General features: G+C 41.9%; 2 protein-coding genes across 2 annotated transcripts in view; one reads left to right on the top strand and one right to left on the bottom strand.

The window, feature by feature from the left end:
* Positions 1-20,157, top strand: part of LOC145511662 (uncharacterized) — a 703,222-nt gene that overhangs the window by 434,863 nt on the left and 248,202 nt on the right. Inside the window, exon 5 of the mRNA XM_081505273.1 lies at positions 13,594-13,718. Within this exon, the coding sequence (XP_081361399.1) occupies positions 13,594-13,655 (62 nt within the window). The 3' untranslated portion in view covers positions 13,656-13,718. The remainder of the gene's footprint in view (positions 1-13,593; positions 13,719-20,157) is intronic.
* SLC30A8 (solute carrier family 30 member 8) overlaps positions 13,652-20,157 on the bottom strand; it is a 37,194-nt gene continuing 30,688 nt past the window's right edge. The window contains exons 7-8 of the mRNA XM_081505263.1: positions 15,073-15,207; positions 13,652-13,797 (exon numbers count right to left, since the gene is read on the bottom strand). Coding sequence (XP_081361389.1) covers positions 13,652-13,797; positions 15,073-15,207 — 281 coding nt within the window. The remainder of the gene's footprint in view (positions 13,798-15,072; positions 15,208-20,157) is intronic.

The raw sequence follows: 20,157 nt of genomic DNA, 5'->3' as shown, positions 1-20,157 counted from the left end.
TGTGTATGTGTGTTTTAGGTAGATTGAAGGTTGGAGAGGGGAGGCAGATATACTCTTGTGGAAAGAGATAATCTATTATATAATCTCTACAATATAGTGCCTATAGTAATTGCTGCAATTAGTAATAATAATAATAGCTACTTATTATATGATGGTTTGAGACTTCAATATGCAGATAACACCACCCTTATGGCAGAAAGTGAAGAAGAACTAAAGAGCCTCTTGATGTAAGTGAAAGAGGAGAGTGAAAAAGTTGGCTTAAAGCTCAACATTCAGAAAACTAAGATCATGGCATCCGGTCCCATCACTTCATGGCGAATAGATGGGGAAACAGAGGAAACAGTGGCTGACTTTATTTTTTGGGACTCCAAAATCACTGCGGATGGTGACTGCAGCCATGAAATTAAAAGACACTTACTCCTTGGAAGGAAAGTTATGACCAACCTAGACAGCATATTAAAAAGCAGAGACATTACTTTGCCAACAAAGATCCGTCTAGTCAAGGCTATGGTTTTTCCAGTAGTCATGTATGGATGTGAGAGTTGGACTATAAAGAAAGCTGAGTGCAGAAGAATTAATGCTTTTGAACTGTGGTGTTGGAGAAGACTCTTGTGAGTCCCTTGGACTGCAAGGAGATCCAACCAGTCCATCCTAAAGGAGATCGGTCCTGGGTGTTCATTGGAAGGACTTATATTGAAGCTGAAACTCCAATACTTTGGCCACCTGATGCGAAGAGCTGACTCATTTGAAAAGACCCTGATGCTGGGAAAGATTGAAGGCAGGAGGAGAAGGAGACGACAGAGGATGAGATGGCTAGATGGCATCACCGACTCAATGGACATGAGTTTGGGTAAACTCCGGGAGTTGGTGATGGACAGGGAGGCCTGGCATGCTGCAGTCCATGGGGTCACACAGAGTCGGACACGACTGAGCGACTGAACTGAATTGAACTTGGGGCTTCATAGGTGGCACTAGTGGTAAAGAACCTGCCTACCGGAGATGTAAGAGATGAGAGTTCAATCCCTGGGTCAGGAAGATCCCCTGGAGGAGGGCATGGCAACACACTCCAGTATTCTTGCCTGGAGAACTCCAGAGAAGTCTGGTGGGCTACAGTCTGTAGGATCGCAAAGAGTCAGACAGGACTGACGTGACTGAGCACGCACACGTGCACATGTGATGATTTACAGTTCGCCTATGACATCCCATTTGGTCTCCATAACAACTGAAGGGAGATTCTTATTCCCATTTTAGTTGTGGGGAGATAGAACTCCAGAGTTAGCTGTGAATAATTTACAGAACACAATGGCTCTGTTGACGGCTATCCTGATTAACTTACTTCCACCTATTGCCGTCTGCTCCCTACACTCCCTTTCCTTAAGGGTGTGATCAGAGATCATGAGCCATTCCTATGTTTTAGAAGTAGATGATGTGAACTTGGGCAAACTTCGGGAGATGGTGAGGGACAGAGAGGCCTGGCATGCTGCAGCCCATGGGGTCGCAGAGTCGGACACAACTAGACGACTGAACAACAACATGTTCCATAATCATTCATTTGACAAACTATCCCATGATTACTTAGATGCTAGGCAAAATGGTAGTTTCTAGGGGAAAATAAAAAGCTAAATAAAAAGCTGCCATGGGCTTCCCTGGTAGTTCAGCTGGTAAAGAATCTGCTTGCAATGCAGGAAACCCCAGTTCAATTCCTGCATTGAAAAGATCCACTGGAGAAGGGATAGACTACCCACTCCAGTATTCTTGGGCTTCCCTGGTGTCTCAGACGGTAATGAATCAATGCAGGAGACCTAGGTTCTATCCCTGGGTCAGGAAGATCTCCTGGAGACTGGAACAGCTACCCACTCTAGTATTCTGACCTGGAGAATTCCATGGACAGAGGAGCCTGGTGGGTTACAGTCTACTGGGTCGCAAAGAGTGACTTTCATTTTAATATAAAGATAATTGCTTTTAAGGGACTCAAAATCTAATTGGGAAAGTCATAATTGTAAATAAATATTTTTGTGGAATGTGATAAGTGCCTGCTGCTGCTGCTGCTGCTAAGTCGCTTCAGTCGTGTCCGACTCTGTGCGACCCCATAGACGGCAGCCCACCAGGCTCCGCCGTCCCTGGGATTCTCCAGGCAAGAACACTGGAGTGGGTTGCCATTTCCTTCTCCAATGCATGAAAGTGAAAAGTGAAAGTGAAGTCACTCAGTCGTGTCCGACTCTTCGGGACCCCATGGACTGCAGCCTACCAGGCTCCTCCATCCATGGGATTGTCCAGGCAAGAGTACTGTCAAACAAGCAAGGAAGATGGATGAACTAACTTTCTGAGAGAACAAGGCAGAAAAACTTCAGAGTCAATCTTTGGCGAGACTCTGGAGGATTAATAGGAGTTTTTGTTGCTTTGGTTTTCTTCCAGTTTTAATGAAATATAATTGACATACAATATTTTGTAAGTTTACGATGTATAACGTAATGATTTAACATATGTACATGTTGCAAAATGATTACCACAATAATTTAGTTAACATCAATCATCTCACATACTCACTTATTTTTTATTGTATGGAGAACTTTAAAGATCTACTCTTTCAGCAACTTTCAAATGTATGATACGTTATTGTTACATATAGTCACCCTATTGTACATTATATCCCCAGAACTTGTTTGTTGTATAACTGGAAATCTGTAGAATATGAGTTTTTTTAGGAAGAGAAAAAGGGAAGAGAGGGCTTCTCAGGAAGGGAAAAGAGCCAAAGCCCAGAGCTGTGAACTGTGATGGCCTGCTCCTGAAGAGGTGAGATGCTCAGTGTGTTACAAGTACAGAATACGTGTGAACAGTGATAATAGATTAAACTGGAAGGCTAAATAAGGCCAGACAACTTCAACTGAGCAGTCTAGTTTTTAACCCTGTGTGAGATGAATATGTTCAGAATGTAGTTTCTCAAAAGGCAATAAGGTTTGTAAATAATAAACTTCACAATTCCTTCTCTGGAAAAAGGCCAAGTTGTCCCAGATCAGGTATGGATAGGATGTGGGCCTTGAAGTCAATGGTGAGGATTGTCTGGGTACTATGACTTTTCCTTGGTGGTTGCATGGAGAAAGGGGACAGCTCCTACAGACCCAGAAGAGGAATTTATGCTTAAAATGCACACACACACAGAGTAAACCAAACACTACACTCAAGGAACTATAACCCACGACCAGTGTCAGGAGGCTCATTAAGTGGAGGTGGGAGCCAGGTTGACTAGTGAACCTGCACGCTCCAGAGATGCATCTCCCCTTTGGAGCTTTTGTGCTGTCTGCCATCAGCACCATTTAAATAAGATAATAATAAAATAAAGGCTTCCCAGGTGGTGCTAGTGGTAAAAAACCCACTGCCAATGCAGAAGACATGAGGGACACAGGTTTGAGCCCTAGGTCAGGAAGAGCCCCTGGAGGAGGGCATGGCAACCCATTCCAGTATTATTTCCTGGAGAATCCCATGGACAGAGGAGCTTGATGGGCTACAGTCCACAGGGTCACAGTCAGACATGACTGAAGCTACTTAGCATGCACACACACACGTAATAAAATAAACCCATACTTGGTTTTATTTTTCCCTGTTTCATTTTATTTTCATTTTTAAGGCCTATCTGTGTCTGTGTGTGTTTGTGTGTTAAAAAGCAAAGCATTTCTTTACAAGGGATTTTTTGATTCTTGGTAAATCTTTGATGAATTTGTTTGAAAACGTATTTTGCCAAAACAACAAAGCTGCAGAATTGTAGCAAACCACATTTCTGCTCAGATTGTAAAGAATCTGCATGCAATGCAGGAGACCTGGGTTCGATCCCTGGGTTGGGAAGATCCCATGGAGGAGGGCATGGCAGCCCACTCCAGTATTCTTGCCTGGAGAATCCCATTGTCAGAAGAGCCTGGCGGGCTACAGTCCATAGGGTCGCAGAGTCGGGCACGGCTGAGCGACTGAGCACAGCACACACAGCACGTTTCTGCTGTGATTCCTCCTTCCATCCAACGGATGTCTCCCTTTTACTAAACTTCCAACTTTTCTCCCTGTGGTGTACAGGGCTCTGTCCAGCTGAGCCCAGTGTGTCCCTCTTCTCCTGGCCTTATTTTCTTTTCTTCAGACATGCCCAGTTCTTCCTGCCTCGTGCCTTCACACATGCTGCCTCCCCTTCCCTCCACCATTGTGCATAACTGGCTCCTTCCTAACATCCAGGCTCAGCCCAAATGTCATCTACTCATAAAGGACCTACATGATCACCCTGTGTAGATATCCCACACTAGTCAGTACCATATCATCTGCTTTAAATTTCTTCTTACCACTTGGCACCATCAGAAAATGTCTTATTTAAGTCTTTATTTCTTTATTGTCCATATCCCCTACTAGAAAATGGGTACCATCATCATCCCTGGATCCTGATGTCTACCACAGAGCCTGGCACATATTAACCATTAAAATTTCATTAAATAAACAAGTAGATTAAAAAGCAAAATCAGTTTTAGGGTGACTTAAATTCTGCCCTACCCTGGCATTAGTATTAAAATGCTCCAATTTCTATTGGCTTTGCTAGTATGGAGGGAAATGGCTGTCTGTTACTATACTTGCATAAAGTTATTTCAGTGTCCTCCATCCAAGATATGTGTAACTTATGAATCAGTTTTCCTCTATATCCTCAACCTCTTACCCTTCTGTCTACTGTATCCCATTCTCCATCCCATGTCCCCACTTTCCCAGTTTATTCTATTTTTGTGCACAATAGGAGAGAAATTTACACTTATTATCTGGACTAGTGACCCAGCAAACTAGACACTATGCTAAGCATTTTATATGCATGATCTCAATGCACTTTACTTTAAACCCCTTCCAAATTTTGTCAAGTCCTACAAATTTGCATTATAATAGCCTTCAGGATTATATCCAAAACAGTTACTGCCCAAACCTATGTCAAACTTTTTTCCCTATGTTTTCTTCAAGTAGTTTTATAATTCTTGATCTTCCCTCTAAATTTTAATCCATTTTCAGTTGCTTTTATACACAGTGTGAGATGAAGATACAATTTCATTTTTCTGCACATGGATCTCCAGTTTCCCCAATATCATTGATAAAAGAGACTATACATTCCAAATTGTGTGTTCTTGGTGCCTTTCTGGAGATCAGTTGGCCATAAATGCATGGATGTATTTTAGGGCCTTTATTCTGTGCTGCTGGTCTATAGTCTGTTTTTATGCCAGTACCATATTGTTGATTCATGTTTTTTTGTGATGTATTTTGAAATCAGGAAGTGTAATGCCTACAGTTTTGTTTTGCTCAAGATTGCGCTTCATTTTTTCAGGGTCTTTTGTGGCTCAGTATGAATTTTAGGATTTTTTTTCTATTTCTGTGATAAACTGCAATGGAATTTTGATAGGAATTACATTGAATCTGTAGATAATTTTGAGTAATATAGATATTTTAACAGTATTAATTCTTTGCATCTATGAACACATGATATATTACCATTAATCTGTATCTTCTTCAGTTTCTTTCATCAGTATCTTATGGTTTTCAATGTACAGATTTTTTTTTACCTCCTTAGATAAATTTATTACTAAGTATTTCATTCTTATATATTCCAGCACTAACATTCCAAGCTTATCTAATCCTCAAGTCATTGCCCAGTAATTTCTATTGTACAGTTAGAGGCACTGATATCTTAGTAGTTGGAAAGAGAAATGAAGTGAAATATTTTAGAGCCATCAGTAAAATTTCATTAGGAAATGGGACTGATTTCATGATTTGATTGCACCTGAGCAATGCCTCTATAAAATACATTTTTAAAGGAAGAATGCAGATATGTTTACTTCTCAGAATTGATGTCTAACATAAGAGTATTAAGATGTTTTTCAGGACCTCTGAGGTTTATTCAGTCATTTCTTAATCTTCGATATAAAAAAAGTCTTCTAGACTATGTATCTAAGCAACATTATACTCCCTTACACTATGCCTGGTGTGTTTGATCACTAAATATTAGTAAAATCAGTTGAACAAATGGATTACATAAGTTAATGAATTAATGAAAAGTTTCAGAGTGGAATTAGAAGTTTTCTTTAAAATCTGTATACTGAAGTATATATTGTGCAAATGTTTATACCCACATAAAACACCATCCATAGATGGGGTATAAATGGTAAAGTCTAGGGTGTTTAAAAGCTATCAAAATAATATTAATTATGATAATAATAAGAAAAATAATTGCCCCCCTCAGAATTTTCTCTTTAGTCAACATTAAAGATGATCTCATCTCAAGATCCCGAGAAATCTTCTCCATGGTTTTCTGTTTATAAAGGAATGGTGATTGAATGGAGAAAGAATCTGCTTCTTACTTATGAATTCAGGGCTTACTGAGCCAGGGAAATCTGAACTGTCCTTTCCTCATCCAAATTCATACAAGGTGCTGAACTCTATGAGACAGTAGAAACCAGAAAAGGAGGCTTCATCTTTCTGGGCTATTAATTATTCATAGAATGTATTGCACTAATGAAATGTCAACACAGGTTACTCATATTTTTCTGGTTGTGGATTCTGCCATGTCAGAGACACATTTGGAGTGGAGAGTGGGACAGTAACAGAAATTATTGTTGATAAATCCCATGTTCAGGCCAAAGAAAATCCCCTATTCATCACTGCAAAAAATAGGAGAGGGGATGGAAAAGAAACAGGGCATTAGTTGAAGTTCCTACTGAATTCCATTTGAAAAATGCAGTTCAACTTCAAACAAAACCCCGAAATCACATGTGATGCTGATTCTATTGTACAGGTTAACTCACCATGCTTTACAATGTCTTCAGTATGGCTGGCACCCTTTCCTCTTCTGTAATAACCCCAAACACTCTGAAACTCTACAGGACTAGGGACGTAACCTTTGACAGTACCACTGGACTGTGTGCAATGATCACATGGTTTTAATGGCTGCAAATAGGACAATTATGTTTTCAGCAAATGGGCACCCCTTTGAAGAAAGGAAATGTAGGGCAATTATATTGATACATTGTCTCCTGGGGCTTTCTTGACACACCTGAAAAGGATGCAGTTCAGCTTGACATCTCTCAGCACTTCCTGACCTTTTTGGCCAAAGAAGCTCACGTGAGTTTGAGTTTTTAACAACTGTCAAGGGCTACCATAGCTTCTGACCACCATCGTCTAACCCCCACTGGGGATTCATAGCAATGACCAGCATTGTTCAAAAGTGCCTCTGATTCTTAGATCACCTTTGATCTCTCTTAGACCAATCTGCTCCTCAAATGAGTTCTTCCCTCCATTAAAAGACTGAGAGTGGACATTTATGTCCTCTCAGTACAGTCCTGATTGGTGTCACAAGAAATATTTTCTGTCATGATTTTAGTGATCAAAAGATGACGACTTAATCCAAACTCTCTTTTTCCTCATTTTGTCTTAAACATACATTAACATTTTAAAATAGAATTTAAACAGGTGCCCAGTAACAGAATGACAAACATTAAGTGTGAAATCTGAAAGTTAGGAAACTGAACCACATATGGTCACCTTTTTTTTTCCCTTAACATCCGCCTGCGCTGGACTGTTAAGTGGTTTCATCACTGTCAGGCCGAGTAGGACTTGTAAAACTGGAGATGTGGGTATTCAAAGAAACATTTGCTTGGTGCCTTTAATGATTTCTGTAATTAGTCATTTAAGCAGATTGCCCTGTGATCCCAAACAGGGAATACAGGGAGATGAGCTGAGAAAATCATTTCCTGAAGGTACTTGAAAGCTAATTGTGGAAAATGAGGTCTGTCTTTTTGCAGGGTTCTCTGGCTCCCATTTCATTGGGTGGGGATGGCGCTGGAGAGCAACATTCTCCAAGAACCTATAAAATGTGTATGCCCAGGAGCACTATTTTTTTATAATACTAGAGTGCTAAAAGCCTTTGTTGGCTTTCAAAATTTAACAGGTAAATATGTAAAATAGATGACCAGTGCAAGTTCAGTGCATGAAGCGGGGCATCCAAAGCTGGTGCTCTGAGACAACCCAGAGGGATGGGGTGAGGGGGGAGGTGGGAGGAAGGTTCAGGATGGGGGGACACCTGTACATCCATGGCTGATTCATTGTCAATGCATGGCAAAACCCACCACAATGTTGTAAAGTAATTAGCCTCCAATTAAAATAAATTAATTAAGTTAAAAAAATTAACAGGTAAGTAAATGATCCAAATACGGCAATGACAATTTAGAGACCAGCAGAAGAAAATGCACCTAGCAAGAGCAAGTCTCAACTCCATGAGACACCAAAAGAGATACCAAAAAATACCAAGGAAGTGATGTTTCATGGCAACAGGGTACAAGGTCTGGTCAGGGAGGGGGTCCTGTGACTGCCTTCATGGAACTGGACAGTTAAACAGTGCTAATAAATGCACTCGGAACGCCTCATTCAGCTTTTACTTCAAAGATAAAAGTAGAAGTTTTCAGAGCATGTCAGAAAGAGGCTTAACTATTTTAATGACTCCAGGACTCCCTTACTAGGTAACGCTCCCTCAGATAAGCCTTTATCTCAGCAAGCCTCAATCGCTCCCTGTGAGAGAAAGGGCTGTTTAATTCTCACCAATAATTTGGCCACTCTCTTGTGGGAGTGTGGTGATGACTCAAAACCTTTTAAAAGTTGGCATGATATGAATCTCTGTGACACATACATACAGACTCACTTTGTACATAACAGTAATAGTTAAGATACTGAGTGCTAACTACCCACTATACACAAATCCAATCTTTGAGTCCTTATTTACGAAATTCTGATACATCTCAATAGGGAGGTTTTACTGATCAGGAAACAGGGCCAGAGCATTTAAATCGCTATCTGGAGGTCTCGGAGCTAATGAAGGGAAGTGCTAAGATTCAGACTCAGGCAATCGACAGAACTGCTGTTCAAAGGATAAGCATTCTTTCCTTCATATCCTTCAGCACTCCCATTTTCCACCTATAACCAAACATATGGAACACACACATTTCTTTTCGGGGCCCTAACCTTACCACAGAGCCCTAGATAAATCTTGACCAGATACTGGATAACAGTGAAGCATAGTAAGGATGGAGGGTACAGTAGAGTTGGCTTGATTTTAGTATTCTGCAGAATAAAGCTTGTTTCTTTGAAAGACATGAAGGATCATTGATGTTTCAGTAGCCAGAGAAAATATCATGCCACAAAGTAAAGAATTCTACTGCACTATTGCAGGAAGTCCAATGGCCTGGAATTCTGACCACACCACGGAAGGGGGCAGAGAGAGAGGGGTAGACCTTGGGCACTGATGCCTGACACATGAAATCCCTTGGTGGTCAAGCTGCTCTTTCATCTCAAATCCTTAAAACCCCCACTTCAGGTTGTCTTGACTTTAACACAAAAACATCTACCATCCAGAATTCTCAATTTAGTTGACTAAAGAAGGAGAATTTCAGGGAAAGAGCAGAAATGGCTGGGAGCCATGAGGCGCTGCCTTTGGTTGACATACAAGTCCATCTCCCTGGGGGTGGCCTGGCATTCGGTGTGTTTCTGACATCGAATTGACTATTAACACAATTTCAGAGAAAAGCAGAGCAGACAGTGCCCCTAGAACTTGTGTGTTTGCCAGGTCGTCTGTCCTTTAGAGCTCCGTCCTGTACAAAGTATGGAAAAGCAAAACCACACAGCAGCCCTTGAGACGGGAGACTGAGTTGGCATGAACCATTCCTTCTCTTTAGAGAGGCAGCTGAGGCAGAAGCCGCTAGGAACCCCAGCACCTCTTGTTCTGGTTGCCTAAGCTTGTTCCCGAGGTGGGGGACATGCCTGGCCGTCTCCACCGAGCAGGGCAAGCCCTCAGCAGAATGCTAAGTAGGTCTTTCAGCAGTGTGGATTGGTTTGCAGAGATGGCACACGTGTGACCTCCTCAGTCAAAGTCAATGTTTCCTTGGCCCTCAGAATTTCAGAAAAACACAAACGTAAATAAAAAATAATGACAAGGCCCCGGAGTCATTGCCTCAGCAATTATTAATGCCTGCTAGGTTTCCAGCACCCTGCTAGACGCTGACAATGTCAGAAAAATCATCAAAGGCAGAACTTCTGTTCTCCTCAATGTTAATAATGATAAAGTACCAAAGATTACATTTTTAAACATCACAGAGTTGATCGTTTTCTTTGCCACATATATTCTGCTTTTCAAATTAAAAACCAGCAAGAAAACACAAGCATGATTTACACGTAGCCTTCTCTGTCTAGAAGACCTTTTTCTTCATCTGCCTGAAGAACCTTCCTATATCATTCAAACTCCAGTGTGGCTGTCAGCTTAATGATGTGAAGTCTCAGGTGCCAAGCCCACAATCCTCACCACTCTGTGCTCCCTTCCTACCCCATCCACATGGATGTAACTTAAGATATCATTGTAGGTCTCTGGGTGTGTGTCTGAATCCCCCACTTAGTGACCCCCTTTGGCTGAGGCTCTTCTAGACTCTGTCTGTTCTCTAGAATCATCTCTGGGTATGTTAAAACATACAGAAGTTCAGGTTCCAAACTAGACCCACTGAGGCCTGCACATCTTTATTTTATGTTACTCTCCACAGGTGAGAGCCACGCAGAGAATAATAGCAGAATACAAATCAAAGTTCCACATCCTTAAAATCTGAGGCAGGACCCAGTAACCCAGTGAAGGGCTTCCTGGTTTAGAACACACTGCTCCACCTGGAAGCTGAAGTGAGATTTCCCTTTCCTTCTACTGCTTGAATCTGAATCTTGAAACCAGCACATTCAGTTCTCTCTGTGCAAAGACGGAGTGGGCTGGGGAGGAGAGATGGATGGCCAGATTTGCACAGAAAGCCTTGGCCTAACTTACCCACTCAGCTCTCTGCTCAGAAGGGTTGGAAAAGGAAAAAAAAAAAAAATAGAGAAGCATGCCTGGCCTGGACCAAGGGGACACTTTTGTCTGGGTTTATCTACCAAGGAAGCAAGGAGAGAAAAAATGAGATCGTGTGTCCGTGGTTGTAGACATAGGAACCCTGTCTAGGAGAAAACCACAGCCCAAAGAATGTTCACGCCTCAGACGAATCATGTTAAATACTCCTATCCCGTTGTTGGAGAGTCTGGAACATGCACAGAAGTGGACCTGGCATGTAAGGAGCAGCCTCAGATTACCTCTTCTTATCCCACTGACTTCTGGTCAAAAGGCACTTTTAGCAGTGCCTAAAAGTGCCACTTTTGAGTCATCCTGAGTGCCAAGACCTCCATGCCCCAATCAACTGCCATTTTCCCTTTTAGTCTGTGTGTGTGTGTGTGTGCGCGCACGCGCACGCACGTGTGTGTTGGAGAATGCTAGCAGTAATTAGTGGGTAGAGCCCAGGGTTGCTGCTCAACCTCCTATGATGCACAAGAATAACTTTCTGCCATTGTGTTATAACAGTCCATCCACAACAAAGAGTGATCCAACCCCAAATAATGATTCCACTATGGTTGAGAAACTCTGGATTGGGAAGAATATGGAGCGCTCAATTTTTACCACACAAAGAACCTTGGTCTTTACATTTTTACCCCACATAATTTTAACAGAAACCCATTGATGCAAATATAATCCCCATTTTCAGATGAGGAATCTGAAGCTCAGAGAAATGGAATGGCAGTGGAAGGTCACAGATCTGGGAGGCAGCAGAGGGGACTGATCAGATTTCTCTTTCCTTCTAACGTTCACTCCCCTACGAGAGAGCCCCCTGTTTCCCCCGCCTCACCCCTCTGTCCCATGTCACTGGCAGGACTCAGGGTCTCCAGGGTCGAGGTTGGCCCACAACCACTTCCAGTACTTTAGATCTCCTCTTTCTTTAGCAGACTCCTGTGTGGACACAGAACTAGTGCCACCTAAGACAGGGTGTATTACAGAAGCACCTGTCAGGCCTTTACTTTTAAACGCAGCAGTTTGTTCATCTCATTCTTCTGAGGAACATAGGCTCCTCTTTTGCAGGCACTTCTGAAATAATGACTAATTGTCAATGCAGATTACTTGGTCCAAAAGAACACCCCCCCCCGCCCCCCAAATAAAGCAGGAGTGTTCAAAGAGAAAGTATAGATGGGATTTTGGTCAAAACATACCTGGTTTCAGCTACTTTCTTACTTGGACTTGCTTGTTTCTCCTGCCCCCCCCCCTTTTTTTAACTTTTTTAGCCATGCCATGTGGCATGTGGGATCTTAGTACCCTGTCCAGGGATTGAACCCTTGCCCCCTACATTGGGAGCATGAAGTCTTAACCACTGAACCACGAGGAAAGTCCCTCTCCAGCTTCTGGTCCTTCATATTCTCTAACTCACTCTTTACTTAGTACATTCTAGCTACAAGGACCTTCCCCAGTTCCTCAAATGCACCCACTTCTTTCTTCGGGGTGTCCCCTTGTTCTCTTGCTTCTTCTGGAAAGTGCTTCCTTCTACAGTGCATTTGGCTATCACCTACCTCCTCCTTCAAGTCTCAACTTAGATGCCGTTTCTTCAGAGACGCCCTCCACTGACCTCCCCAACCTCAATCAGCCTCTCTTCTTTCATATCACTTCCTGGTATTTGTAGTATATTCTTGGTGGTGTTTATTAGTATAATGCGTGTCTCCTCCCAAAGGGGAAAGAGCTCTGTGAGGGCAAAGAACACGTCAGCTTGATTTACCAATGCTCTGCCCATAGCCTGTACTGAAAAAGATTTTTAAATGAAAGAATAAATGACATTGGTTGATTCACTTAACCTTTATGGCTTTATCTATACAATGATAGTATTAATTTCAACTTTTTAAAAGTCATTAGAATGAAATAAGGGAGCATATCTAAAGAGCCATGCATGCATACTTGTGTGCTCAGTCATGTTTGGCTCTTGCAATCCCATGGACTGTAGCCTGCCAAGCTCTTCTGTCCATGGGATTCTTTAGGCAAGAATACTGGACCTCCAGATTTGCTTTTATCCCTGACTTGGCTCTCCTTACTTTTGCTTTTCATGTTTTGGAAAAAATTTTGTGACTCTTTCCTTGCCACTGATTCCTGGTAAGACTCCTTCCTGAGTTCAGCTTTGCCCGCTCAGCCTCGGGATGCGTTACTGAAGGGAGGTGAACTTTCTATTATCTGTGGTTACAAACAGCTGTTATTTCAGCCCCAGTCAGGAATAATCCGGAGAAGGCAATGGCACCCCACTCCAGTACTCTTGCCTGGCAAATCCCATGGACGGAGGAGCCTGGTAGGCTACAGTCCATGGGGTCGCTAAGAGTTGGACGACTGAGCAACTTCACTTTCGCTTTTCCCTTTCATGCACTGGAGAAGGAAATGGCAACCCACTCCAGTGTTCTTGCCTGGAGAATCCCAGGGACAGTGGAGCCTGGTGGGCTGCCGTCTATGGGGTCGCACAGAGTCGGACACGACTGAAGTGATTTAGCAGCTTAGCAGCAGCAGGGATAATCTATACATACATTTCTAGAATGAACACAGCTACCGATGGGTGGATAATCCAATTGACTGATGAATCTAAGCACGTTTCCATTTATGGTGGATGGAGCTAAATAAAGGATACAGTGTGCATCGTACTGTATCATGAGTTTCTCAGACTTCTTCTGTTGGTTTCTTAGAAACTGTGGAGCAGCACGCAGTGGCCTGTCAAACTTGGGGAGCTGGCAAAGCAACTGGCTAGTCCTGAGGGTCTTCGCATAAAAGACAGTCGGGGTCCTGGTCGGCTGACAACTCCATCTGAATGGTGAGTGAGTGCACAGGAAAGCGACTGCTGAGGACTTTTGCAATTTCTCTCCGAACCACCTGGCTCTCCCGGCTGGCTGCTGTTGATAAAAAACAGAGAGATTGGCACTGATTGCACACACAGGGGCGACAGCTCATCCCAAGCTTCAAGTACTTTGTCTCTGCTGCTGGGGTAGGGCACAGACGGTGCACTCGAAAGGAGCCATGATGGCTCTGACAATCAGCTACACTTACACAGACACGGCTGCAAAGCGCCCTGTCACTATGAGAACTTCCTGCCCACAGTCCTCTCTGGGGTCTGGCGTCCCTAGAGGCTGAGTGTGACAGAGGAGCTAAGCCATGAAAAAGCCAAGTCAGAACTACTGTTTCTTATACAGCCCTGCTCACTGGCTCCTTGGGTTCTCTGAGTTGCCACCCTTATATCTAATCACAATTTATTTCGAGGAACTAGGAAACATTTAGAGCAGCAACCCTCTTTGCCATCTTTTCTCTTTTCCCAAAAGGTATCAGGAGGCTGTGAAGTTCCCTCCGTAGTAACCTGAGTGTTTACTAGATCCTTCCATTTGCCATGAAATATTAGTGTAGTGGAGGCTGTAAATTCCATGCAGCCAGATCCAAGCCTCTCAACTGAGATGAGGATGTCTGAGAAAGCACAGTCCTCCAATGACTCTTCCTGTATCCTGCCTCTAAGTAACTTCATGAGTTATTTCTCAGCAGCCTAATATATCGTTCTTGGTCTGAGCTGTCTCCTGAGCCATTGCCCATTTTCTCAGCCCTAGGATGTATCATGAGCAAAATCACCTTCTACTTGACAAAGTAGTTTTTTAGGGTAAACCTCACATCCCAAGAGTTATCGCACATGGTTACAGAATTGCTAACCATCCAGTAAAGGAACCACCATTAATTCTGACTAGTACATATTTTACCTTTTTGGAATCTTAAGGATGGGACCTGTGTCTCCTTCACCTTTCTCTCTTTGATGTTCTAGGATAGAACATCTCACACGCCAAAGATAATCAGTGAAGGTTTCTTGTTAAATTCATTCCACTCCTTTAACCAATAGGACATTGAGTCAAACAGAGTTTAAGGCCTTGAAGCTTGGGTGGCATTTTATCCTTTTGGTCTACTCTCTAAACCTCTACGGTCGACCTCCAGCATGGTCATAAGTAGCACTGTTGCCATGACGACATTGGCACGGGGAAGGGGGTTTAAACTGCCCTTGGTCACACAAAACACATTACAATTGTTTTGGCATGCAATAGACACTCAGGGCTGCTCTACCAAGAGGAGGGAAATTACTGATGTTATGGGATAAAACTGAATTTTTGTCCAGGATGTTTACCAAACTCACTGACCTGCAGCAACATGAACAGAGAGAATCACTTGGTTCATTGTTAGTGACCAGACATGCAAACTGTGCACAGACACCACCCCATCCACTGCTAAGATGAGCTCTTTCACACCATTGTAGCTCAGGTGCTTTGGCACACCTGCCAAGAGGAGAGAACAGGAGGCTGGGGTTAGTAGGTTATCTCATGAAATATGGCTCAGTGCAAAGATTAATTGGGGCTGCAAAGTCCTTACTAAAATACTACCTTGCCCTCTCCATCTATGGTTTCTCTTTTCAAATGTTTACAAAAGCAGATTCACCAGTTTCAAAGGTTTTCCCATCAGCCACAGGTTCACAAAGAGCATTTGCTGATTTTACTCTGCGACCATTAAGACAATCATCACCCTTCATTTCCAGAGTGTATTATTTCCCCCAATTATGTTTGCAATTATCTGGAAAGCAAAGTGAAATCCCATGGGATTTGGTATTGCATAATCTTGGGTTGCCATTCTGACTACAACTATTGTGAATTTTACCCAGCACTTGGAACTTCTTTAATCCTCAGAATATTTGTAGTAAAATAGGTATGATAAAAACAATTTGTAGTTGACAGAGTCCTTTGGGGACTCTGAAAACATCTCAGAAAACATCTGTCCTTTGTAAACTCTAATGCTATACAAATGTTAGTTATCCAACCAGTGCCTTAGCGAACTTTGATAATAGGAGATCGTAATGTTATAATACCATTTCATTATGCTGTCTGTAGAATTTCCATTATTTTAAGTACATTAGTAAGAGTTTACTATTCAAGCCACAGAATGTAGTAGTTTGATTGTCATCATTGTTTCTAGAGGAATAGTGTGGGACATGCACGAAGGTGGGGAGTTTGCAAGCCGGTCAGCTATGTTTTGGGGCTGAAGAAACTGGAGTGTCTCTACCTGGAGATGGGAAGGTGAAGGGAAGTAGAATCACTGTTTTCAAACATTGCAAGGATTGTCACATAGAAGATGATAGGATTTGAAAATATAAGGGCACTTGCTTTGGCTGGCTACAGAGAGAAAAACCAAGTCAATGGTTGGTTAAAATCATAAAAGGTATTGGGTTGATATAAAAATTAAAAAAAAAAAAATCAACTCAATTAGCACCACTGTGGTAAAGCCATTTGATGTGATAGGAAATCTCTGTCACCTAAAGATGATCCAAAGAGGATTCTGTAGAAAAGATTTCTAAGGATGAACACTTTTTAGCTTCCACTTCAATTATATACATACAACACAAACACCTGGTGTGTTGGTTATAAATAAATATGCCTTGGCTCCATTAAAATTCTCCTAAAGAAAACATCTATGGATGACGCTCTCAAATCTATATGCTTTCAGAGTGGCTCTTGACCTTGGATGCACATTAGTGTCACCAGAGTTTTAAGAAATCCCAATAACCAGGTTATACCCAAGACCAATTAAATCAGATTTTCTGGGGATAAGACCAGCATCAGTATTTTCTTAACTCATTTGTTGATTCTAACAGAGCCAAAGTAGAGAACCATTGCACTAGTATTTACAAGCTACTGGGCAGCCCTACTTTGCAGTGGTTCTCAAGCTTGCCTACATGTTAAAAAAAAAAAAAAAATCAAAACCAGCTTCTATTAAATCAAGATCTCTGGGTCTAGGGCCTGGGCATAAGTATTTTTCAAAATCTTCTCAGATGATTGTAATAAGGTGCCAGTTTAGAACCACTTTCTTAAAGGGAATAGGGAATCCTTAACCCTCCTTTTTTAGGATTTAAGAACCTTGCTCATAGGGATTCCCTTCTTGGAGCTAACTTAAAATTCAGTACAGTTTGAGTTTAGTTTTATCCCATTTTATATCGTTTCATAGAACAAAGAGCTGGTCAACATGATTTTTTACTCTATGAGCTCCACAAAGCTCAGAGTACTAGAAACAAATTAAAGAAGTTCTTGTCTCAGATTAGCCATAGAATGTGCATATAGTCATGGGTGAAAATGTTATACAATAATAAAATAATTAATAATATTAGCACCTTTATTGAGAACCTACTATAGGTCAAGGTTTGTGCTAACCACTTTATAGTAATGATCTTATTTAATGGTTATAAAATTTTGAGATCTAATCAGTGTTAGAACTGTTTGACTGGAGAAGAAATTGGGAGTCAGGAAGGTTAAGAAAAATTTGTAAGGCCACATGGGTAAGTGGGATGCCAGACTCTAAGATCTCTCCTCTGGGTGTGACGTGTTATGTAAACATTAGACCCCAGGTATTGTGACCCAAAGGTGACAATTATGCCTAATGAGTCACCCCTGGAGAGTTTCCTTTAACCTTATGCTGTCATTCATCTGGGACTCTTGGAGAAGGGAATGGCACCCCACTCCAATATTCTTGCCTGGAGAATCCCATGGACAGAGGAGCCTGGTGGGCTTCAGTCCATGGGGTCACAAAGAGTCGGACACGACTGTGTGACTACCACCACCACTTGAGATGAAGTCAAGATCCCACTACCTCTTTTTCTCTTGCCTCCTTTTATCATTTTACTTTTATGGAGAATGCAAGTGTACGGCTATTTATTTTCCTCTATGAAATAATATTGACAAGCAAGAGGATGTGTTCCCGTGGACCTCAGTGTTCATCACATCCTAGAAACCTTTTTCTTTCTGATGGAGAGCCTGAAAAAATATTAATGCATCCAGAAAAATACCCAAATTAGTGTTCAAAAAATAATTACTCAGGCTAATAGGTATATGAAAAATCACTCAATAGGTTTCATAATTAAAGATTCACATATACAATCAATAAGATATAATATATTCACCTATCAGATCAGAGGAGAATCAACAGTTTGATAATATCAGTGGTGGTGAGGATGGGAAGAAATGAGCACTCCCATACACTGTTGGTGGGAAAGAAACTGATACGGTCTCTTTGGTAGAAATGACAGTATCTATCAAATTTTAAAAAGTCTATAACTTCTGAAACAGCAATACATGTCTAGGAATTATTCTACAGATATAAGTGCTAAGCATATAATTGAAGCATTATGTGTAATGTCCATCAATAAGCAAGTGGGTGCTAACATTAGAATACTTTTTACCCATGAAAAAGAAAGAGGTTATCTAGGTATTTACTAATATGGAAAGATTTCTAGTTGAAAAAAACAAGATGCAGAACAAAATACATGTGTAATCTTGTTTGTATGAAAAAGAGACATACACACACACTATATATATGTACGTACACACATACTCATGTATATATACACACACATATATATGCACATATTTAGGGTTTCCCTGGTGGCTTGGTAGTGAAGAATCTGCCTGTCAAGCAGGAGACACGGGTTCAATCCCTAGGTTGGAAAGATCCCCTGAAGATGGGAATGGTAACCCACTCCAGTACTCTTGCTTGGGATGGGGTTGCAAAAGAGTCAGACACAACTTAGTGACTAAGTAACAACAGCATACACACATGTATGTGTGTGTGTTTTATTACATATACATATATGTATAAATGCATAGATGTTTTTGGAAAGATATGTGTCAACTTTTACCTTACTAATAGATGTTAGGCTTGAAGAATAAGATTGAGAATTTAAAGGTGAAAAAATGAGGAGAAGTCTTATTATCTATGCCTTTCCATTTACACATATATGTGTATGTATGCCTCTCCATATACATGTATATGGGTTTCCCTGGTAGCTCAGCTGGTAAAGAATCCACCTGCAATGCAGGAGACCCTGGTTCAACTCCTGGGTTGGGAAGATCCCCTGGAGAACAGATAGGCTACCCACTCCAGTATTCTTGGGCTTCCCTGGTGGCTTACACAGTAAAGAATCTGCCTGCCATGTGGGAGACCTGGGTTTGATCCCTGGGTTGGGAAGATCCCCTGGAGGAGGGCATGGAAACCCTCTTCAGTATTCTTGCTTGGAGAATTTCATGGACAGAGGAGCCTGGCGGGCTACAGTCCGTGGGGTTTCAGAGAGTCCGACATGACTGAGCGACTAAGCACACAGCACACACACACATATATATATTTAAATTTTATCAAGTACAAGTATTATTTTATGCTAACCTAATTTGAAAACCTAATTTAAAAATAAGTATATTTCATGTAGGAGTTACCTGCCTATCTGATAGGAGTTTCAATAATTGGCTACACTTTTCCTTACATAAAAAAAGATAATCACGAGAGAAGAGCTGTACTGAGAGAGAACACTGAATATAGTCATCGTAAATTGTATATGCATTTGCCTCTTTTTGATAGCTTCTGTAAAAGCAGCAAGAGCTGCGGCTCGGCACTCAGCGCCCAGGAGAGGAGGTGGAGTCATCTGGGACCTAAACAAATACCCTGTCCCCTGCCAGGCAGGGGCGTTCACTTGTCACACAAGGACTTTCAACTCCATTTCCTGTTTCACTGTGGTCAGCACAGTCGCCTACCAATGATTACAGTGCCGGCCGAGAACAAAGCCCTTCATGTGTCCTCTGCAGTGAAGGCTAAGCTAGGGACGGGTGAACTGTTGCGAAGGCAGCTGCCCTCTGAGACTGTGTCCACCTTCGATCACAGTGTGCTGGACAGAAGAGAGCAGCTCAGCCAGCATCTGGGTGTTTTTGATCATCTGAATGTTTGATAGGATGCAAAGCTCTAGCTGTGATTGGATTTTCCAAGGACCGCTCCCCGTGCCCTCAGGGAGGAACCCCTTAAGTGGTATGAAAACACTAGTCCAGTGGTTCTCAAAGTATGGTCCCCAGGGCAGTAGCATCAACATCTTGTTAAAATTCAGATTTCTCAGGCCCCATCCCATCCATGTCTACTGTCTCAGGAACTGTCCAGTGGGCCTCACAGTCTGTTTTAACAGACCCTCCAAGTGGTTCTAATGCCACTAATGTCTGAGAATTGCTGGCCTAGTCTAACAAGCATTTTAGCATTTCAGTATCATAGTAGCTATAAGGCTGCCCAAGAGACAGAGTTGCACAATCTTTCTTAAGTAATTTCCATGTATTTAGGGATAAACGTATAATTTTGCTGTTTCTCCATCACTGTTTATCTCTAGTATTTGTACATACTGTTTTTATACTATGCCATATGATATGATAGTTGCT

The sequence above is a fragment of the Giraffa tippelskirchi genome, chromosome 6 (assembly GCF_054371585.1).
Source record: "Giraffa tippelskirchi isolate mGirTip1 chromosome 6, T2T-mGirTip1v1.2.pri, whole genome shotgun sequence".
Lineage (NCBI taxonomy): Eukaryota > Metazoa > Chordata > Mammalia > Artiodactyla > Giraffidae > Giraffa > Giraffa tippelskirchi.
This window is presented reverse-complemented; position numbering and strand designations above follow the sequence as displayed.